Source organism: Siniperca chuatsi, linkage group LG6 (genome assembly GCF_020085105.1).
Source record: "Siniperca chuatsi isolate FFG_IHB_CAS linkage group LG6, ASM2008510v1, whole genome shotgun sequence".
NCBI classification, from domain to species: domain Eukaryota; kingdom Metazoa; phylum Chordata; class Actinopteri; order Centrarchiformes; family Sinipercidae; genus Siniperca; species Siniperca chuatsi.
Genome location: NC_058047.1, coordinates 15215955 through 15233593, shown reverse-complemented (window position 1 = coordinate 15233593; position 17639 = coordinate 15215955). Strand labels below are relative to the sequence as shown.

At 41.1% G+C, this 17639-nt stretch overlaps 1 protein-coding gene across 7 annotated transcripts in view; it reads left to right on the top strand.

Moving 5' to 3' along the window:
• ttll7 (tubulin tyrosine ligase-like family, member 7) overlaps positions 1-17639 on the top strand; it is a 69986-nt gene that overhangs the window by 36549 nt on the left and 15798 nt on the right. For all 7 annotated transcript variants that reach the window (XM_044199564.1, XM_044199565.1, XM_044199559.1 and 4 more), the window contains exons 12-17: positions 631-704; positions 3703-3838; positions 9369-9455; positions 12011-12236; positions 14056-14351; positions 14986-15120. In XM_044199564.1, the coding sequence (XP_044055499.1) occupies positions 631-704; positions 3703-3838; positions 9369-9455; positions 12011-12236; positions 14056-14351; positions 14986-15120 (954 nt within the window). The remainder of the gene's footprint in view (positions 1-630; positions 705-3702; positions 3839-9368; positions 9456-12010; positions 12237-14055; positions 14352-14985; positions 15121-17639) is intronic.

Below are 17639 nucleotides of genomic sequence, written 5' to 3'. Positions count from 1 at the left end.
GCCTGAGCAGCAACGTACTTACTCTACGTCAAAAGAGCCAAAGTTTTCTGAGACAGGCATACCATTTAATTATTTTCTCTTTGAAATGAAGGAGTTGGGGGAGCTTTTCTCATCTATATGGGGGAAAGTGGTAGCTACTAGTACTTTACGCCTCCCTCCCTCTTTGATTAGCCTTTTGATCAGCCACGGCAGTAATCAGTGGGAATAAGGAAGGATGGTGCAGAGGCACTATTTTAAAAAGGGCACTACCTCATCTTTAAGTGCTGTTATGGCTGAAGTGCGAAACCAGGATCAGGTCTATTGAAGGCACATATTGCTCAGAGCTGAATGAAACTGCAGTGCCAGTACTGGAGTGAACCCCTCCTTTCTGCTTAATGCCAAATTGGCCAACTGAGCTCCACAATTATACCTTCGCAACATTAATAAGAGAGTACATGGAGGAAAAATGCCTCTATAATTATGAGTCATTGTTGGGTGAGACTACATTTTTCTTATCTTTCTCCTCTCTTGCCTACTCATTTTTAAGACTTTATTCTTTATTTATTTCTGATAGAAGATAACGTGGGGCTGGCAGTGACCTTCACCTGAGAGATTTTGTCCTTTTTTCTTTTGGTTTTCTCCTATTTCTAGAAAGAGCGACTGGCACAGGTCCGCAAGCAGATCTCCAGGGAGGAGCATGAAAAACAACATTTGGGGAACTACAGGTAAGGAAGAGGCAAACAGCCGGGGAGAGGGGGCTCTCCCTCCAGGAACTCCACCCACTATACCGATTCCAGCTCCGCTTACATTTATGGTGTCATCTGCAGAGCGTCAAGCTCTCAGGAGAATAAATAATGCTGCTGCACAGAGAACAAACAAAAGAGAACACCCAATGTTTTGAGAGTGTGAGATGGAAGAATTAAGACAGAGAGAATATGTAAAATAGAAAGGGAGAATGGAAATCAGAGGTAGTGTGTAATGGCAAGGTTCAAATTGTTACTCCTCTATGCACAATGTTACCTTTTCAGCGTTGCAGAAATTCAAATTAGCATGTATACTTTGCCTGCCTACTGCAAGCCATTATCCATCTCCTCTTTCCTAGACACCTCTATTCTTTTCTCTTCCAGCCGGGACTTTGGAAGACATTGAGCGTGTCAATTTTTAATAGTCACCTCATAGACAGAGCAGATCCACCTTAGAGCATGACTCAGCAACACCAAGTTCTGATGTGCCACTTATCCCTTGCAAATTGTTAATGCTCCTCCACTCCCTCAGTTTCTCTTCCTTCCTCTGTCTCTTTATCCAACATGTATACACATACACATTTCCAGGTCTTTATTTTCTTTCTCTCTCTCTCAATTCGTTGCACACACACAGACAGACACACACGCCACAAATGTCTCACACACACACTTGCCCTTCTTGCTGTCTCCCCAAGTGTAAGTGACTTCTTGACTCATCACTTGACTGAATGGCTAGTCAGAATGCTGATCCCAGCCTGCATGAAGTGCTGTCACCTCTTTCCTCTTCTCCGACATGCAGCCAGACAGTCAATCAGACTGGCTGAGGTCTGTCTGGAGCACCCCTAATAAAGACCTCTTAGCATTCAAATCGTGTCCTGGCACAGCACTGGAGTCTGATTTACACAGTGCTTCTCATTAGATGAGTTTGGGTAATGAACTTACTTATATTCGGCTATTAGATGAAACTTACACCAGGTACAGACAAGCCAAGACCCTGTGGCATCAGAGGGAAACCCAGCTGGCTGATGCCATTGTTGATGTTCATTTAGCATCATTCATTGGAATCAGGAGGCTTGAGAGACACTGTTGACCAAAACAAAGATAGTTTTAAACTGATGTAAATAGAATATGAATATTAGTTTTGTCTCTAGCCCAATTGGGAACATGTGAGAGCAAAATAAGCCTTAGCCTGAACATTTAATTAAAAAAATATTGTAGGGTCACCCTCACATAAAATGTCCATATGTTCAGAGATGTAGGGTGCCAAAAAGAGGGAGCAGTTAACACCCACTATTAAAAAGTGTTGACCTTATGCTTATCACTCAAGTGATTTATGTTGCTCTTTGAGGATTGACAAGTTTTTTTTATATATTGTAATTTTAATTCACCAGCTCCAGCATCCAGCTGTTATGAAGAGACTTTTTCCACATTTCTCTGAGTGTCTCTCAAGAGGAAGAAAATAATCTGGTCCATGTACCATAAAGGTGGTTAAAAAGTATGGCAGTTACAGAAAATCTCATTTAGGATAGTGCCATGGGCACTATGGAAAATAAAGTGACTGGTTCATCTCAGGTCTCTCAACATTCAGTAGATGCTTGATTTGAACTGCAGTAACTAAAGTAATAGAATTGGGTCAACTTCTCAACAATATGGAAATCATGTACCCAGAACAGCATCTCTGCGTAAAACTGTTAAATGGCAGATGGGGTGCAGTAAAAGTTTTAATGGTGAAACTGTGCAATGTTAAACTTTACTTGGCATTGTACTTGCACTAAAATCTACAACTCAAATGCTGATGTGTGTGAATAGCATAGTAGTAATGGCTTTCTAATCAATATTTGCAAAAAGTCATCTAGGTCATCATAACAGAAAATTTCCTGCTGCTGCATAAACATTACATCCAACTTTATATCTGAGTTTTTATAAAGGAGGTCTGTACATTAACTCACTGTTGATACAAAAGGCCAACTCGGGAGAAGTCTGGCTCTAAATATGTCTGTGTAGACGCCAAACTATTTACCTGCTTTTACACTCCACACTGGCCAATGCTTATTAATTAAAACACTGTCATTGTTTTGATTTGATGGCTAAAGCGATGACTTGGGGGGAGTTTGGAGATGTATTATGAGGATAACCAGGCAGAAGTTTATACATTTTCCTAATCCCCACAGGCCTAAAATAAACACTGAGCACTGTTAAAACTAAGCAGAACTATGCAGAACATGTCAATAGGCACATTAGCAAAGACAAACATTTAAGTGCACATCTCAGTGAGTGTGTAAGTGCGGGAAGCAGTTGTGCATTTAATGCATTACGCCATGTGCAAAGACTGACTCAAGTTTGCACAGTTTCATAACTCAAAGTCTCTGTTAATACTTCTTTCCTACTGTCTTTTCTCTTTGCTGCCTCCTCCATTTCTCTCGCCACTCACCTCTCTTTTGTTTCTTATTTCACACATCCTATTATAAAACTTATAATTCTCGGTCTGTTTCTCCTCCTGCTTGCTCTTATACTCTCTCCTGCTGTGCCTTGACCTTTGTGCCTCACTCCATCCACTCCTCCCTCTTCTTTCATCAATCTCTCCCTCTCTCCATCTTTATATTACCTTTCTATTCCTTTCTTGCTCATTTTCTTCATCTTTCTATTTCTTTGCTAACCCTCTTTCTCCATATCTTTTATCTGTCACTGCTTCCTCCCTCCCAATTCTGTCACCGCTCCACCTCTCACCTCATATCCCCCTTTTGCTGAACCCCAATCCCCCTCTTCTTTCTTTCTTTCCACCCATCACTCCCACCCTCTCCTTTGTGAACCCCAACTGTTTTTCTCTTTTTCCTCTATATTTCATCATTTCTTCTCTTTCCCTTCTCATCCCCTTTCTCTCTGCATTGATGACCCTACTTATTTGCCTTTTCTTTCTCCCTCTTTCACCACTCCTTCCTCACTCTCCTTGCTTTTCTCTCTGTGTCTCTGCGGCCTACAGACGTATTTACCCCCCAGACGACAAGCTGCTGTTGGAGAAGTATGAAAGCCTGCTCTCGGCCGCCTTTCAGACCTTCCTCGCCGGGCGAGCTGCCTCACTTCAAAAGGAAATGAATAATCCTCTGAAACGAATGAAGGCACGTACGTCAGTGGCAGGCTGTCACGCACACACACCCACACATCATAGAAACCTGCAGAGACCCACACACAAACACATACACACAATATGCACAGTTGTGGACAAGCACGTGCCAAAGAAAAGAAACACACACACATTTCTATTAAGATTCTGCCCACAGAGACAAAAAAGGACGCACAAATAATGCGGAAAATGTGCCGCAGTCCTTCGTATTTGTTAGAACGTCTGACAGAATGTCCTTCTCCTCTATCTGCCTCGCTTTTCCACTGTCATTCACTCTGTCTCTCCACAAATATTTATTGTGCTGTGTACATGAGCTTTTAGAAGCAAATCAAACCCCACACAACAATGTCATTTTTGTTTCTTTACAGTTAGACACTCTTCAGTTTCTGTATCTTCCTGTCTTATTTTTTCCCTTTCTGTCAGAGTTAGTTGCGAAGAGGCTTCAAAGTTGATTACAGTTGCTGCCTACATATTTGAATGTACTTTCCAAAAGGTCAATTATTTATTTTATGACAAAGGTTCAGGAATACACATTTGATCATATACATGTGAATGCAAGCACACATGCACACACAAACGTGTGTGGCGATGCACTAAGATATGTAAGATATGTACATGTTTGTAGGGGTAGAAGTCATTGTATGCATGTAAATGCCACAGCTTCTCTGGTACCGGGAGAAATGTAGCTTCAGCTAAACTTTGAAGGTAAAGGTATAGGAGAGACCTTGCAAAGGAAAGGTGATTTCCATACCACACAACTTTATAGGAGAGAGGGGGAGAGAGCGGAGAATAGAGAGGAATGTGGAGTGTTTAAATGGTGACGAGAGAAGGATGAGAAAAATAGTCAAAGTAAAAAGATGGTGAGATGCTGATAGAGATAGTTGTTTTGTCACTTTTGTTTTTTTGGAAAATACGTTTTGAAGTATTGTGACAGACTTCTATTATGAAAACACTATGAATCAGGATGACTTGAGTAGAGTATAAAAAATAAGCAACAGAAAGAGGCAATTTTCTGTTTTCAAGTCTGTTATGTTTTCAGAAAGAACAAATCAATGAAACAAAAAGACAGAGAAAGGCATTGTGGGATATTAAAACACATGGAGGGAAGAAGCATTGATAAGTAGGAAAGATGCAGATGAAACAAAAAACCTTAACCGTTTTTGGCAACTGAATAAGGATATTTTTGACAGTAGTATTGACGTTACAAATTCATATCAAAGCACTGGGAGGAGATGTCATATGCAACTATTGCAGCTTTTGTAGAAACAAACCTACATCAACAGCCTCTAGTCCTTTGCAGTTTGTTTTTCAGAAAGTTAGTGTGTGTCCTTTCAAGAGTGGAATCTCTGCAGAGAATTTTTATAGAGATGTCAATCAAAGATCAGGCAGAGTCAAAACACCAGGCCGAGGTAAGTTTAATAGAGAGATAATAAGAACAAAGGACGACCTACAGTTTGCTATCGAATAACACGATCGTGAGTGACAACTGGACTGTTCGTATTAAGGGATAGTGTGAGATACTGACATTGGCAATTTATAGTAAAGAAAGGATGTTTCTGAATTTGAATATGATGATGTTTATTAGTCATTATTGTTGCCTGCACACATTGACGGTGGAGACACAGTTTAGCTTAGTGGAATTAGCTTGAGCACTATTGTTGCCTATTCAACTTGTTCAAGTTGCCTGTTCAAGTACCAGTAGTTGTTTTGCCTTTATCGTTCCCCATTGGCTCTGCTCACAAAGCACAACTTCTTTTTAGGAAATTAGCTAGCTAATGTTAGCATTAGCTGTCTAGCAGTTGACCTTTGGTACGTAGCTGTACTTCCTACATGAAAGTATAAACTGCACAAGTTGTATTTATCATTAGCAAGGATATTAGCAATCCAATGGATCCCAGTGTACTTATGGGCAGAAATGGGAGTCTGACCAAGATTCTTTCCATAACCTTAACAAACAGCACTTTTACCTGATCTCAGCCATCTCTAATCTCAACCTAAACATAACAATTTTAAACTTTGTAACTACACCTACCCATCTTAAGGTTTGTACCTAAACATAACAATTAATGATCTTATGATAAACCAAAACCTCTAATTTTGTGCACCAGTCACAGTGCTTTCGATCTATAACCTTAGTGGGATCTATAATTCATCATCTGACGTGCATTGCCTGTTTGTCTAGCTTTTCCTCTTGCAAGGGGCCAGAGGTCATTTGCCAGCGTGCCATCAACATATCTGTCAAGTCTGGCAGACATTGTACCCACAAGACTCATGTTTGCTGCCTTTTTGGGCTTCTCAGAGCCAAGAATTGAAAAATGTTATGGATTGTCACACTATCAAAGAAAATAACACTTGTGTTGTATCCTAGTGATAACATGCTGATGCACTGCAGAGCACACTTCCTGGCTTCAATGCTGTGCTACAGACAACACAGCCATGGGTTACACTGGTTCTACAGGGTTTGCATCACCCTTCTCCCCATTTCCATTATAGTTAGGTTGACAGGTATGCATCAAATTGTTAGTTCTGTTGTTAGCTATCTATGTTTTCCCACCTCCTCAGCTGATGTCTTCCAATTTCTACCATTTTCCCCACATAAATACTGAAAATAAAAAATTAAAATGTTGTTGAGCAGGTGCATGCTCAGCTGGCCTGTAGTCCTCTGCCAATATAATAAAATAGCACTAGTACACAAACTGCAAGTGTTGTTTGGAAGCACTCCACAGTCAGTGCAGATCAAAGTGGTCTGCAAGTGCTGCAAATGTACATTAAGCAAGGGATATTAAGAATATGTATGGGTCATTTGTTTTTGTTGCTTAAATTTTCACCTAAAATACCCACAACAATTTGGATTTTGTTTTCCCTTAATAATAACAACCTTCATTTAAAAACTGCATTTTGTGTTTACTTGTGTTATCTTTGACTAATATTTAAATTTGTTTGATGATCTGAAACATTTAAGTGTGACAAACATGCAAAAAAATAAGAAATCAGGAAGGGGGCAAACACTTTCACACCACTGTATTTAAATTGATTTTCAGCTGGATTTTATCTTCTATAGAGCAGAGCACCAGCACTGCATTTGAACCTGCAGCTCCAGATTAAACCATCGCCACCTACAGGCAAAAAACGTAATAGCAGCAGTAGTTTAGAACTGCAGATTTGCAGTCATGCAAATCTGATGTGATTTGCAGCAATGAGCTGCCTTTTTTTTAACAGCTGCTGTTTGTTATGTAAGAACCTTTTAAAAATTGGAACATATTTCCTGCTGAACAGTGGGAGTGGAAGTGTCATTGTCTGTCCTCTCTCCACCAAGACTATCGTCCTTGCTTTATAGAAGAAATGAGGGGGGTCCTGACCAGGTTTTATTTGTCAAAAGTAATAGCAGGCCCAGTTTTACCTACAGAAGTTTTCTGCTGGCTCAGAGGTATGTTGGTTTTTTTTTTGTTTTTTGTTACCATGGAGGAAATAAATGTGGAAAGCATCTTCTGACTACATCACCACAGAAATGGATGAGACAGGGTCACCTGTCAAACAGCCAAGAAATATGGAGTCAGAGGAGAGCACGGTAGAAGCTGCCAGCAATAGAGAAAAAAAATACTGCTTCTTCAACAAAAATGTATAAAAATACAACAAAAGCTTGCTCTGAAAACCCCTGGACAGGACTTGGTCCTCTGGTGCCAAAAAAGTACTTTGTTTGGACAATATAGTTTATGAGCTGACATGTACAGAGATCATTGGTGATAGCAAGGTACTATAACAGGCAGCTACATATTATGTGGGCTGATACACACAGAGGGTATAAAATGTTTAATTTGTAAAGTGATCCTTAAAAAACATCATCTTAGCAAGTTGGAGAATACAAATAATATATAAATAATAATAATAGCTGTCTCCAATCTATGGAGCTGCATCATTTGATGTAGACTCACTGTTATAAACACTTTAACTTGAGATAAAGTAAATAGCTTTCAGTTCATCTGTAATTTCTGTTTGTGTGTCAAGTTTGGTTTTCTTCCATGCTGTAAAACATGTCAAAACATCCATGTAATCTGCTTCGGTGCAATTTAACAAGGTAATGGGCCTCCAGTGGTTTTTAAACCACTGTGGGTGGGGAAGCTTTCACCTCATGAAAGTTTATTGAGTTGGCAGATTTTTACTGTAAAAGAAGTAAAAATGCCTCTAATTTCTAAATAAATTCTTCAAAGCAAGGCAATGTACTGTTTTCGTACTGTTTGTAGTTATCAAGTTAAATAAGCAAACATTTAAATTAATTAATTTTGGTTGTTAGCTCCTCAGGTGTCAGACTTTTACAATCCATGTAGTGCATAATATGTTACAGCATCCTATCCCATCTTATTGAATGGCTGGGCACAATATGTTTTTATTTTTTTTAATGGTACTTTTCTTCTTATATTGGAGACATAAGCAGCTACTATGTTAGGGACGAATACTACAATAGACAGTTGGCATACTAATTTTCAACATATAGTCCACATTACCTAATACTGCAATTATGAAATACTTAAATATATCCACATAATGTGGGTTTTGAATTGATACACCCAACCAACTAACTAACTCACTCACTCACTCAGTAATGACCTGTTAACTCTCCTTGTAACCTTTTTTCCCCTTATTTCTTTTACTGATCATCTTAAAATATGAGGTCTTGATGTAGAATTTACAAGTTTATACTTCTACATCTGACACTAGCTCAACTGTCTGATCAGGCTGCAACAAGGCATTTACAAGTTCACCCCATCACACACATAAATGCCTTCATAGTCGCATAAGCACAAAGTACAGTGAGGTAATTTATAAACAAAGAAGACACACAACAGAAAAGAATCAGTTGGAAAAATGCAAAAACTGACAAAAAATGTGTCTGTGCCCATGAATGTGTACTTTAAGACAGGAGAACTTCCAGACATATGAATAGAATATGCCACTGTACACATATGTACACCCACTCAAATGTTCATGCACACCAACCAACACAGAGAGCCAGGGGCATAGTGACCTTTTCAAGGACCCCAGAAAGTAGCTTGATGGCTAATCTGAGAGAAAACAATCACTTTTCATCTGTATTTGAGCGGCAAGTGGGAGCGTTTTATGTCCCAGATGTGAAGCAACATTAATCACCTTTGCTTGCATTTCAGTTATGGCCAAATGGCCAAGGCCCCAGCATATTGGCAATGGCCGTGACGCTGCCTTTTCCAGCCTCTATGAGTGCTGCCAAATAGCAATGCTATGTTCAGCCACAGCCTTTTTTCTAACCCCCAGATAAGGCACATATGCCTGTGAAGTCAAACTTTTTCTTATTTTCTCACACCTCATTTTGACTTCAAAGTAATAAGAGATATGAAACATCAAAGAATTGTAATTATTCCTTATCAGTGTGTCATCAAGATTTAACTACCCTGTTAGTCTTTGCTGATGCTTCATACTGTATGCTCCTTATGTAGCATCACCTTTGGCATATTCTCATCTACCTTGTGTTTTCCGTATGTGTTGGTGTGTAGGAGGAGGACATCTTGGATCTGTTGGAGCAATGTGAACTGGACGACGAGAAGCTGATGGGCAAATCCTCCAGGCAACGAGGCCCTAAGGTGGGTGAGAGTGAGAGAGAGGTAGGGAGACACAGCAACCAAGAGAGAGGAGGGAGAATAAGAGCCACATGCCTCAAGGGACCTAAGAAAAAGTGCAAAGAAGAGTGTCAGAGAGAGAGAGAGAGAGAGGTAGGGAGGGAGGGGGGAGGCAGGTAGGCAGATGCCTGGAGCTAACGCCCACAGAAAGCACATAGGACGTGATTCAGAAAAATAAAGAGGGGGGTAGCGTGTTAGGCAAGAAAGAAAAGAATCAGAAAGAGGCCCAAAGAAAAGACCCAACTCCCCTAGGGGACAGCTGTCAGGCTGTCCTTCTCACTCTCTCCGTGCTATCTTTCTTTCTGTCTATCTCCCTCTCTTTCTCTCTCTCTGTCACATACACCTATACGCCCCCTCGATTTCCCACGACAGCACATTACTCCCTCCATCACCTTGCTTCACTCACCTCCCTTCACCTCTCCATCCCTGTTCTCTCCCTGCACATCTACATCCATCCCTCACTCAAGGGCTAAATTGGTTGGAACACTCAAAGAGTATGTTAGGGACTCGACAGGGCAGTTCAGCGCAGCATTAGAGAGGCCTTAGCTGGAATGAGGACTTGTTCAGACTCAATCACTGTTGTCCAAATTAATTTGGACCCCTTCAGTTTCGATGTTGCTGAGTGTGCGGAGAGAGACATTGAGAGCAGGGGAAAGAAAGCGCTGTGACGGATAGATTCACTCCTCTGGGTGTAGTGCTCGCAAGCCATCTGGTGAAACTGAACCAACGAGTGTGCGAAAGCTAGAAGAGAGGAGTGAGGCAAAGGGATTAGAGACAGGATTTTGAAGGAAGGAAGGGCCGCTGTGGTTTGTTATTGCTGAGGAAATGTTCAGATGGAGAGGACAAGAGGTAGAAAGCAAGGAAGACAGGAACTGAAATGGTGAGAGGGCGAGCTAGCAAGTGCCTTCAGGTTTTCTTTCTCGTTTTCCTCTTATTTAGTTTTTTTATTGTCTTCCTCTGTCTTTTTGACTCTTTACCTTCTAATTATTATTTACACCTTTTGTATCTCGTGGTGTTGGCCTTTCTCCTCAGTTCACCATTTAGTTTGACTTTACCCAATCACTCTTCACACACATCCAAAGTTTCCTTCTTTCTCTCTCCTCATCTATTCAGTATCTGGCCTTCTCTCTTTTCCTTGCTCTCCACTGTTTATCCACAGTCTGTTCCTGTCTCCTTTTCTCTCTCTCTCTCTCTGTTCATTTCCGTTCTCCTCGTCTATTCAAAGCCTCCTCTGTTTCTCAGCCATACTCGGATTCACCTTGTCCTCCTCTTTATTTCTCTCCCCATCAATCTGATGTTCCCATCTCCCCTTTTATTTTCCTCTCATATATTTAATCTCTTTCTGCCTCTAGCCTCCTCTATCACTCACCCACACAGCTACCTAGCGGTGACTGTGTAAGCCCTGTGATCACTTCCTGCCCATTAATTTGGGTGGCCTGACAGCACTGCCTGAGCTAACAGTTGAATAACAGATGAATAAATGCTTTATTAATGCTATCAGTATGTCCCCTTCCAGGATGTGATACAGACACTCAACTTAATGAACTCCTTCCTTAAAAATAAATGTGTTTGTGTTTTAAGGCTGAAGCAGATCATGATTTCATGTGTGCAGAAGTCAGCCACTTGTACTTAGCTGAGATTTAAAGGTTTAATTATCATCCTACAAACTTTAAAAAGAAAATTACAATTCAAGCCTTGCAGTTGCACCAACATGACATACGTCTTTTCACTTAGTTCTTATTAGCAAATATAGAACAGCAGGTTTGTGTCAGAGGGAACATCACAGAAGTCCTCAGAAGTTCCAACTGCTCTTGCGCACGCAGTCATTTTCTCGTATCATTTACACAGACCATCAGATATGTAAAACATTTAATATCTAATGAAATTTTGAAACTTTTACTTTGGATATGTAAAGGTTAAATTCAATCAGGTCAAATTTGTTCAAGGTATGAAGCCACTCACGTTCCTATTCATAGTTATAAAGGAGTGCATGTGTAATTGCGTGTCTGTGCATAATGAACCTGCGAACAAACATACACACATGTGGGCACGCCATGTCACCACAAGGTCTCAGTCCCAGTGACAGATGGTAATGGCTGAGGGTGAGGAGAGGCTGAGGGAGGTTGACAACATCTCAATGTCTTTATGTATAAGTGTGTGTGTGTCCGTGTGTTTATTCTTGTACTTATGTCCTTGTGAGGGGCTGGTTGAGTTTTAGACATTTGGAAGGAGTACATTTTTCCAAAATGAGGTAATTTAGGACGGTTTAGGGTTAGGAAGTGAATGCGGTCGGTGGAAGGTCCCATGAGGATAAAGGTTGTTTATGTGTGCGTATAAGGGAGGGAAAGAGCACATGTGTATTATCGTGTCTGTTTGGTCTGTGTGTATGTGCAAAAATCCATCTACTATATGGATCTAATGTATGTGTGCACATTCTGCTCTTAATTATAGTATGTGTATGTCTTATGCATATATGTGTATTTGCCTTAAGTGTCTGTATCTGTGTTTGTCCCTGCCAGCCTTTGACCGCCATGCCAGAATGCAGTCAGACACCAAGACGTCAACGACCAGACTACCTGGCTGACTTCACCAGCGGCAGCAGCGCTGATAACTCCTGCTCCTCCTCAGACGAAGAAGAGGAGGAGAGGAGGAAAGCAGGAGGAGGAAGAGGCGGAGAGAAGAGGGAGAAGAAAGTTTCCTACGACCTTGGGGAGAGCAAGGAGAAGAACTTGGCTGAGCGCTCAGGTAAAGCAGCAGGATGTATTAAAGTTTCTAAGAATGTCTTTATTAGGATGCCAGAGCGTGGGGGTTTGACAGGGACCTTGTTTCCTTCTTTCTTTCTTGTTTACTTTGTTTTTTGCTGTCTCCTCATTTTGCTTGTTCTCTCTTCCTCCTGCCCTGCCTGTTGGTTTCTTTCTTTTTTAGCTGCAACCTTCCATCTGATTAGCTTAATTGCTAAAACAAACTTGTTTTTCAGATAAAAACTGTGTACAGTCAGACATATACTCATTTTTAAGATTTGTTTTAGCATTTGCGTCTCCATTGTTCATTTTACCTGACTATGACACAGAACAAAGTGCAGACAGGAGAGATGGCGAGTGTATATAAGAATGCAATAAGGAAATTGCAATTGATCCTGTGATGCTACAAGCACATGACATACACTCCAGCCTGGTACACTTTACACATTTAAACAGTTCATATAATTTTTTTTTCCATATACATGCACATGCACACACACTTTTTAAATACAAATGCAGAGAGTTTTGCTTTGATCAGTACCTACAGTGCATGCATGTACACACTCTCCAGCAGCAGCGCGGGGTAGGTTGTGATGGTGTGAGCTGGCAGGGGCTACATTACAAATGTTCATCAGCCTGCCAGTATTTAGGAGTGTCCTAGCTTCACACACTAGCTGGACACACACACACACACACATTCACAATTGGCACAGCACTGAAAAGCATCTGAGGAAAGAAAAGTGTCCTGAACAGTACAGTTCCACTAAATGGAAGGTGAAGAGAAGAAGGGATTTGATTGAAAGAGAAAGGGAGAAAAAAAATACCTTGTTGTTTACCTTGAAAACACCTTGAGTTTAATGCTGAACTATCCCGTTTTATAGTCAGACTGATAAGTCTCAAGCATTCCCACAAATTCACATACATCAACTCACTTTCGGCTCTCTGAAGTAGTAGAAGGGGGGCACCTCTCACAGCAGTCTATGTGCCGACCTTGGAAAGAAAGAAATTCTCCAGTTGCATTGTTGGCCGCTGGTTTTACTGCTCAATAGAGAGGACTCTTGCATGAGCTCATTCTATTTGTCACAAACTAAGGAACACCATGAAAAAGCCCAACTTTTGGACTCCGTATCTGTGTGTGTGTGTGTGTGTGTGTATGCGTGTGTACAGAGAGAGACAGCAACCCTGCCAAGCCCTATTCCATACCAAGCCACCAAAGAGCTGCTAGGACTAAGCCCCATAATGCTCTCATTTGGCAATGGCCAAACCTCGAAAGGTTCAGCAGCCACACACACAAATACACATAGACAGACAGACACATATAATCACTTGTGTGCACACTTGATGTCAGACACACACACACACACACGCACACTGCATGAATAGAAAACACACACTAATTCACTGGCTGGTAGACAAGCTGGAGGAGTTTCAAGGGTGATGGAGAGTGTCAGTGTGGGTTTTCAGCTTCATTTTCGGTGTATTTGCATGTGTTTGTCTAGTGTGTGTGTACATGTGTGTGTCTTAGACAGAGAGAGAGAGCTGCTCTTTAATCCATCCCCAAACCAGACAGGACTACTCTTGAGTTTCTGGTTTCAACTACACATGCTGCGGTCGTTAATAACATACACACACTGGGCCAGTGTACGGCAATGGGAGTTTTAATGCCACACTTCATCTCCAAAGCCACCCTGCAACGGATGGAAAGCAGAGAGGAGAGCTTGACAGTGACAGGGGCACTGAGACAGGATCAGGGAAGAAAAGAAATTCAAGTGTGACAGTGAGTCAGTGTTTCTCCCCCTTCCCGCTCCTCTGTTTCTCTACAGGTCGCATTCACTGGAAACCTCCAATCAAGTCACTCAAAACCAGCCCCGCCCCCTCTGCTTCCCCAACACTTTCTGGTCCAATCAGGCGCTCCATCTCCTGCCCTCGCTCAATAGCCTCCCTCTCATCGCCCAGTGAGGTGCGGGCGTTGTCCACCAGGCCTTCCCCAACAGTTCCCATGGCCACTCCCCTCATCAGGCCGAGCTCTGCCACACTGCGCTCTCACTCGCTGAGCCGCAGTGGCTCCGCCCACCGTGTACCTCACAGCAACAGCCTGGGGACCATCCACTCTAACATAGTAAGATATTCTAAATATATTCTATATTATAAAACTAAGTGGAAAACCTTTGTACTAAAAAAGGCCATACAGTGCAAGATAGGTACGTGCTGGTGCAGGAACTCTCAATTTGGATATAGGTTCACCATAGAGTGCATTGCTGTAGCAATAATAAAATGGTATTTTGAGGTTATAATATATATAATTAACACAGTAATAACACATTACACCCTGCTCACATTGTTTTGACATGTTACCAAACACTCATGTGTGAATGCAACTTTATACTCTCTTATGCTGAGGTGATATGGAGGCACCCTCTACATAAATTGAGATTGATAAAATGTTCACTGACACAAAAAAGTTAATTTGCCTTTATTGTCATGGGAAAATACCATTAATTTATAGGTAATTAATAATGGAGATAATCATTAATTGCAGCTCTTTAAGTGATTACATCTACTTAGTATACTTTGCTCCAAAACATGAATAGTCCTGATAACTAAATCAGACTCTTGCAGTCTTATACCAGATTTATATACATTTCTCTTTGTCTGTTAATGACATGCTGTATGTGTTGGTGTTTTGCTTAATATTAATATTTATCTGTGTACTCAATCGGTTTCTTTCCATTTGTGTGTGTGTGTGTGTGTAGGGTGATCCACTGATAAACCTGAGGAGTAAAGAACAGGAGGCCGAGCTGGTGCGTCAGACTCTGGCCGCGCTCACCGCCATGAGGATCAGGTTTCCGGGAAAAACCGAGGAAGAGGCTGAGGCTGTGCTGGATGAGGTGGGTGCACTATTTCTGTTGTATTTGTGTGTGCATTGCCTTATACAATGATCCAATGTGTGTTTTTGTGTGTGTCAAAATTATTCAGATTCAGAGGCACAAACATTGTAAAAATGCAACAGAGTAACGGAAGAAAAAGACTGAAATAAACAAGGAAGAGAAAGTGGGAGTGAACATGGAGTATAAGTGACAGTCCCACTGTATTCCCAGAGCCCCCTCTGTGGCCAGGCACAGTCACTCTGCAGCCTAACTAAAAGAGACCTCCTCGCCTCCCTCCACAATAGCCTGTCCACTCTGGCTTGGCTCCCATTGTCTTTCAAATAACCCCAGTGACAACTTGTCCGTCAGTTTGCAGCCTTGCTCTCTTCCCCACTGCTCCTTTGTATTAATCAGTGCCTCCTCTATTTCTGGTCAGATCTCTGTGTCCTTGCATTTGGTGCATGTATGTGTATTTGTACTTGTGTTTGTGCTATTGCTAAAGCTATTGCTTAAATTTATGTTTTTGTAAAATAGCACCGTACAAACAATAGAATAATTGGCTCATATGGCTGGCAGTAATATCCTGGAGCATATGGATATAAATAACATGTATTATGTATGTATTGTCGGAAGTAGGATACATAAGAATTCAACAATGGCTATTACTTATACTGGTGTGAAAAAGTGTTTGCCCCCTTCCTGATTTCTTATTTTTTTGCATGTTTGTCACACTTAAATTTTTCAGATCATCAAACAAATTTAAATATTAGTCAAAGATAACACACGTAAAACACAAAATGCAGTTTTTAAATGATGGTTGTTATTATTAAGGGAAAACAAAATCCAAACCTACATGGCCCTGTGTGAAATAGTGATTGCCCCCTAAACCTAATAACTAGTTGGGCCACCCTTAACAGCAACAACTGCAATTAAGCGTAACTTGCAATGAGTCTTTTACAGGAGACTCATTGCAAGACTTTGACTAGGCCACCGCAAAGTCTTCATTTTGTTCTTCTTCAGCCATTCAGAGGTGGACTTGCAGGGGTGTTTTGGATCATTGTCCTGCTGCAGAACCCAAGTTCGCTTCAGTTTGAGGTCACGAACAGATGGCCGGACATTCTCCTTCAGGAGTTTTTGGTAGAGCAGAATTCATGGTTCCATTTATCACAGCAAGTCTTCCAGGTCCTGAAGCAACAGCCCCAGACCATCACACTACCACCACCATATTTCACTGTTGGTATGATGTTCTTTTTCTGAAATGCTGTGTTACTTTTACACCAGATGTAATGAGACACACCCCTTCCAAAAAGTTTGTCTCGTCAGTCCACAGAGTATTTTCCCAAAAGTCATCAAGATGTTTTCTGGCAAAACGACGAGCCTTAATGTTCTTTTTGCTCAGCAGTGGTTTTTGTCTTGTAACTCTGCCATGCAGGCCATTTTTGCCCAGTCTCTTTCTTATGGTGGAGTCATGAACACTGACCTTAACTGAGGCAAGTGAGGCCTGCAGATCTTTGGATGTTGTTGTGGGGTCTCTGAATGGCTGAAGACTTTGGAGTGGCCTAGTCAAAGTCCTGACCTGAAGCCTATTGAGATGCTGTGGCATGACCTTAAAAAGGCTCGAAAATCCTCCAATGTAGCTGAATTACAACAATTCTGCAAAGATGAGTGGGCCAAAATTCCTCCACAGCGCTGTAAAAGACTCATTGCAAGTTATCGCAAACGCTTGATTGCAGTTGTTGCTGCTAAGGGTGGCCCAACCAGTTATTAGGTTTAGGGGGCAATCACTATTTCACACAGGGCCATGTAGGTTTGGATTTTGTGTTCCCTTAATAATAACAACCTTCATTTAAAAACTGCATTTTGTGTTTTACGTGTGTTATCTTTGACTAATATTTAAATTTGTTTGATGATCTGAAACATTTAAGTGTGACAAACATGCAAAAAAATAAGAAATCAAACACTGTTTCACACCACTGTAACTAGCTACTATTATCAGCTATAGCACCCACTTTAAGCAACCACAACTATGTGTTACTGTATTGCTGTTCATACAGAAAAACAGCAGTTTAAGTTTAATACATGTGTTTTCCAAATGTCTTTTTTGAGTTCATGGAAAGTTTTAAAATCACAATAGAAAAAGCTGAAATGGATATTGCATTTTGTCAAAGCAATAAGAAAAAAAAGCCCAAAAAGAGGCTCACCTTGAATTCACACCAGAAGCAACACATCAGCTGCAAAAAAGTACTATGAAAGCGTCCATCCGTCCAATCCACACTGACTCTGACCTCCGTTACGGCCGTCGCTGTCCTCAGAACCAGCTGTCTGTTCAGCTCCACAGCTCCCGTGGTGCTGAAAGGATAGCAGCCGGCCAGACTGTTTTCACCAGGGTGACTAATGACAGAAATACCACCAAAACAACATGTTCAATGGACAAAAAAAGTTTTCAGTAGCGCTACATGAGAACTATACATTAAGAAAATTGAAGTTGTTTCTTTTAGTTTATTTTATGTCACATTCGGGCCAAAGTGCAAGGTCAGTGG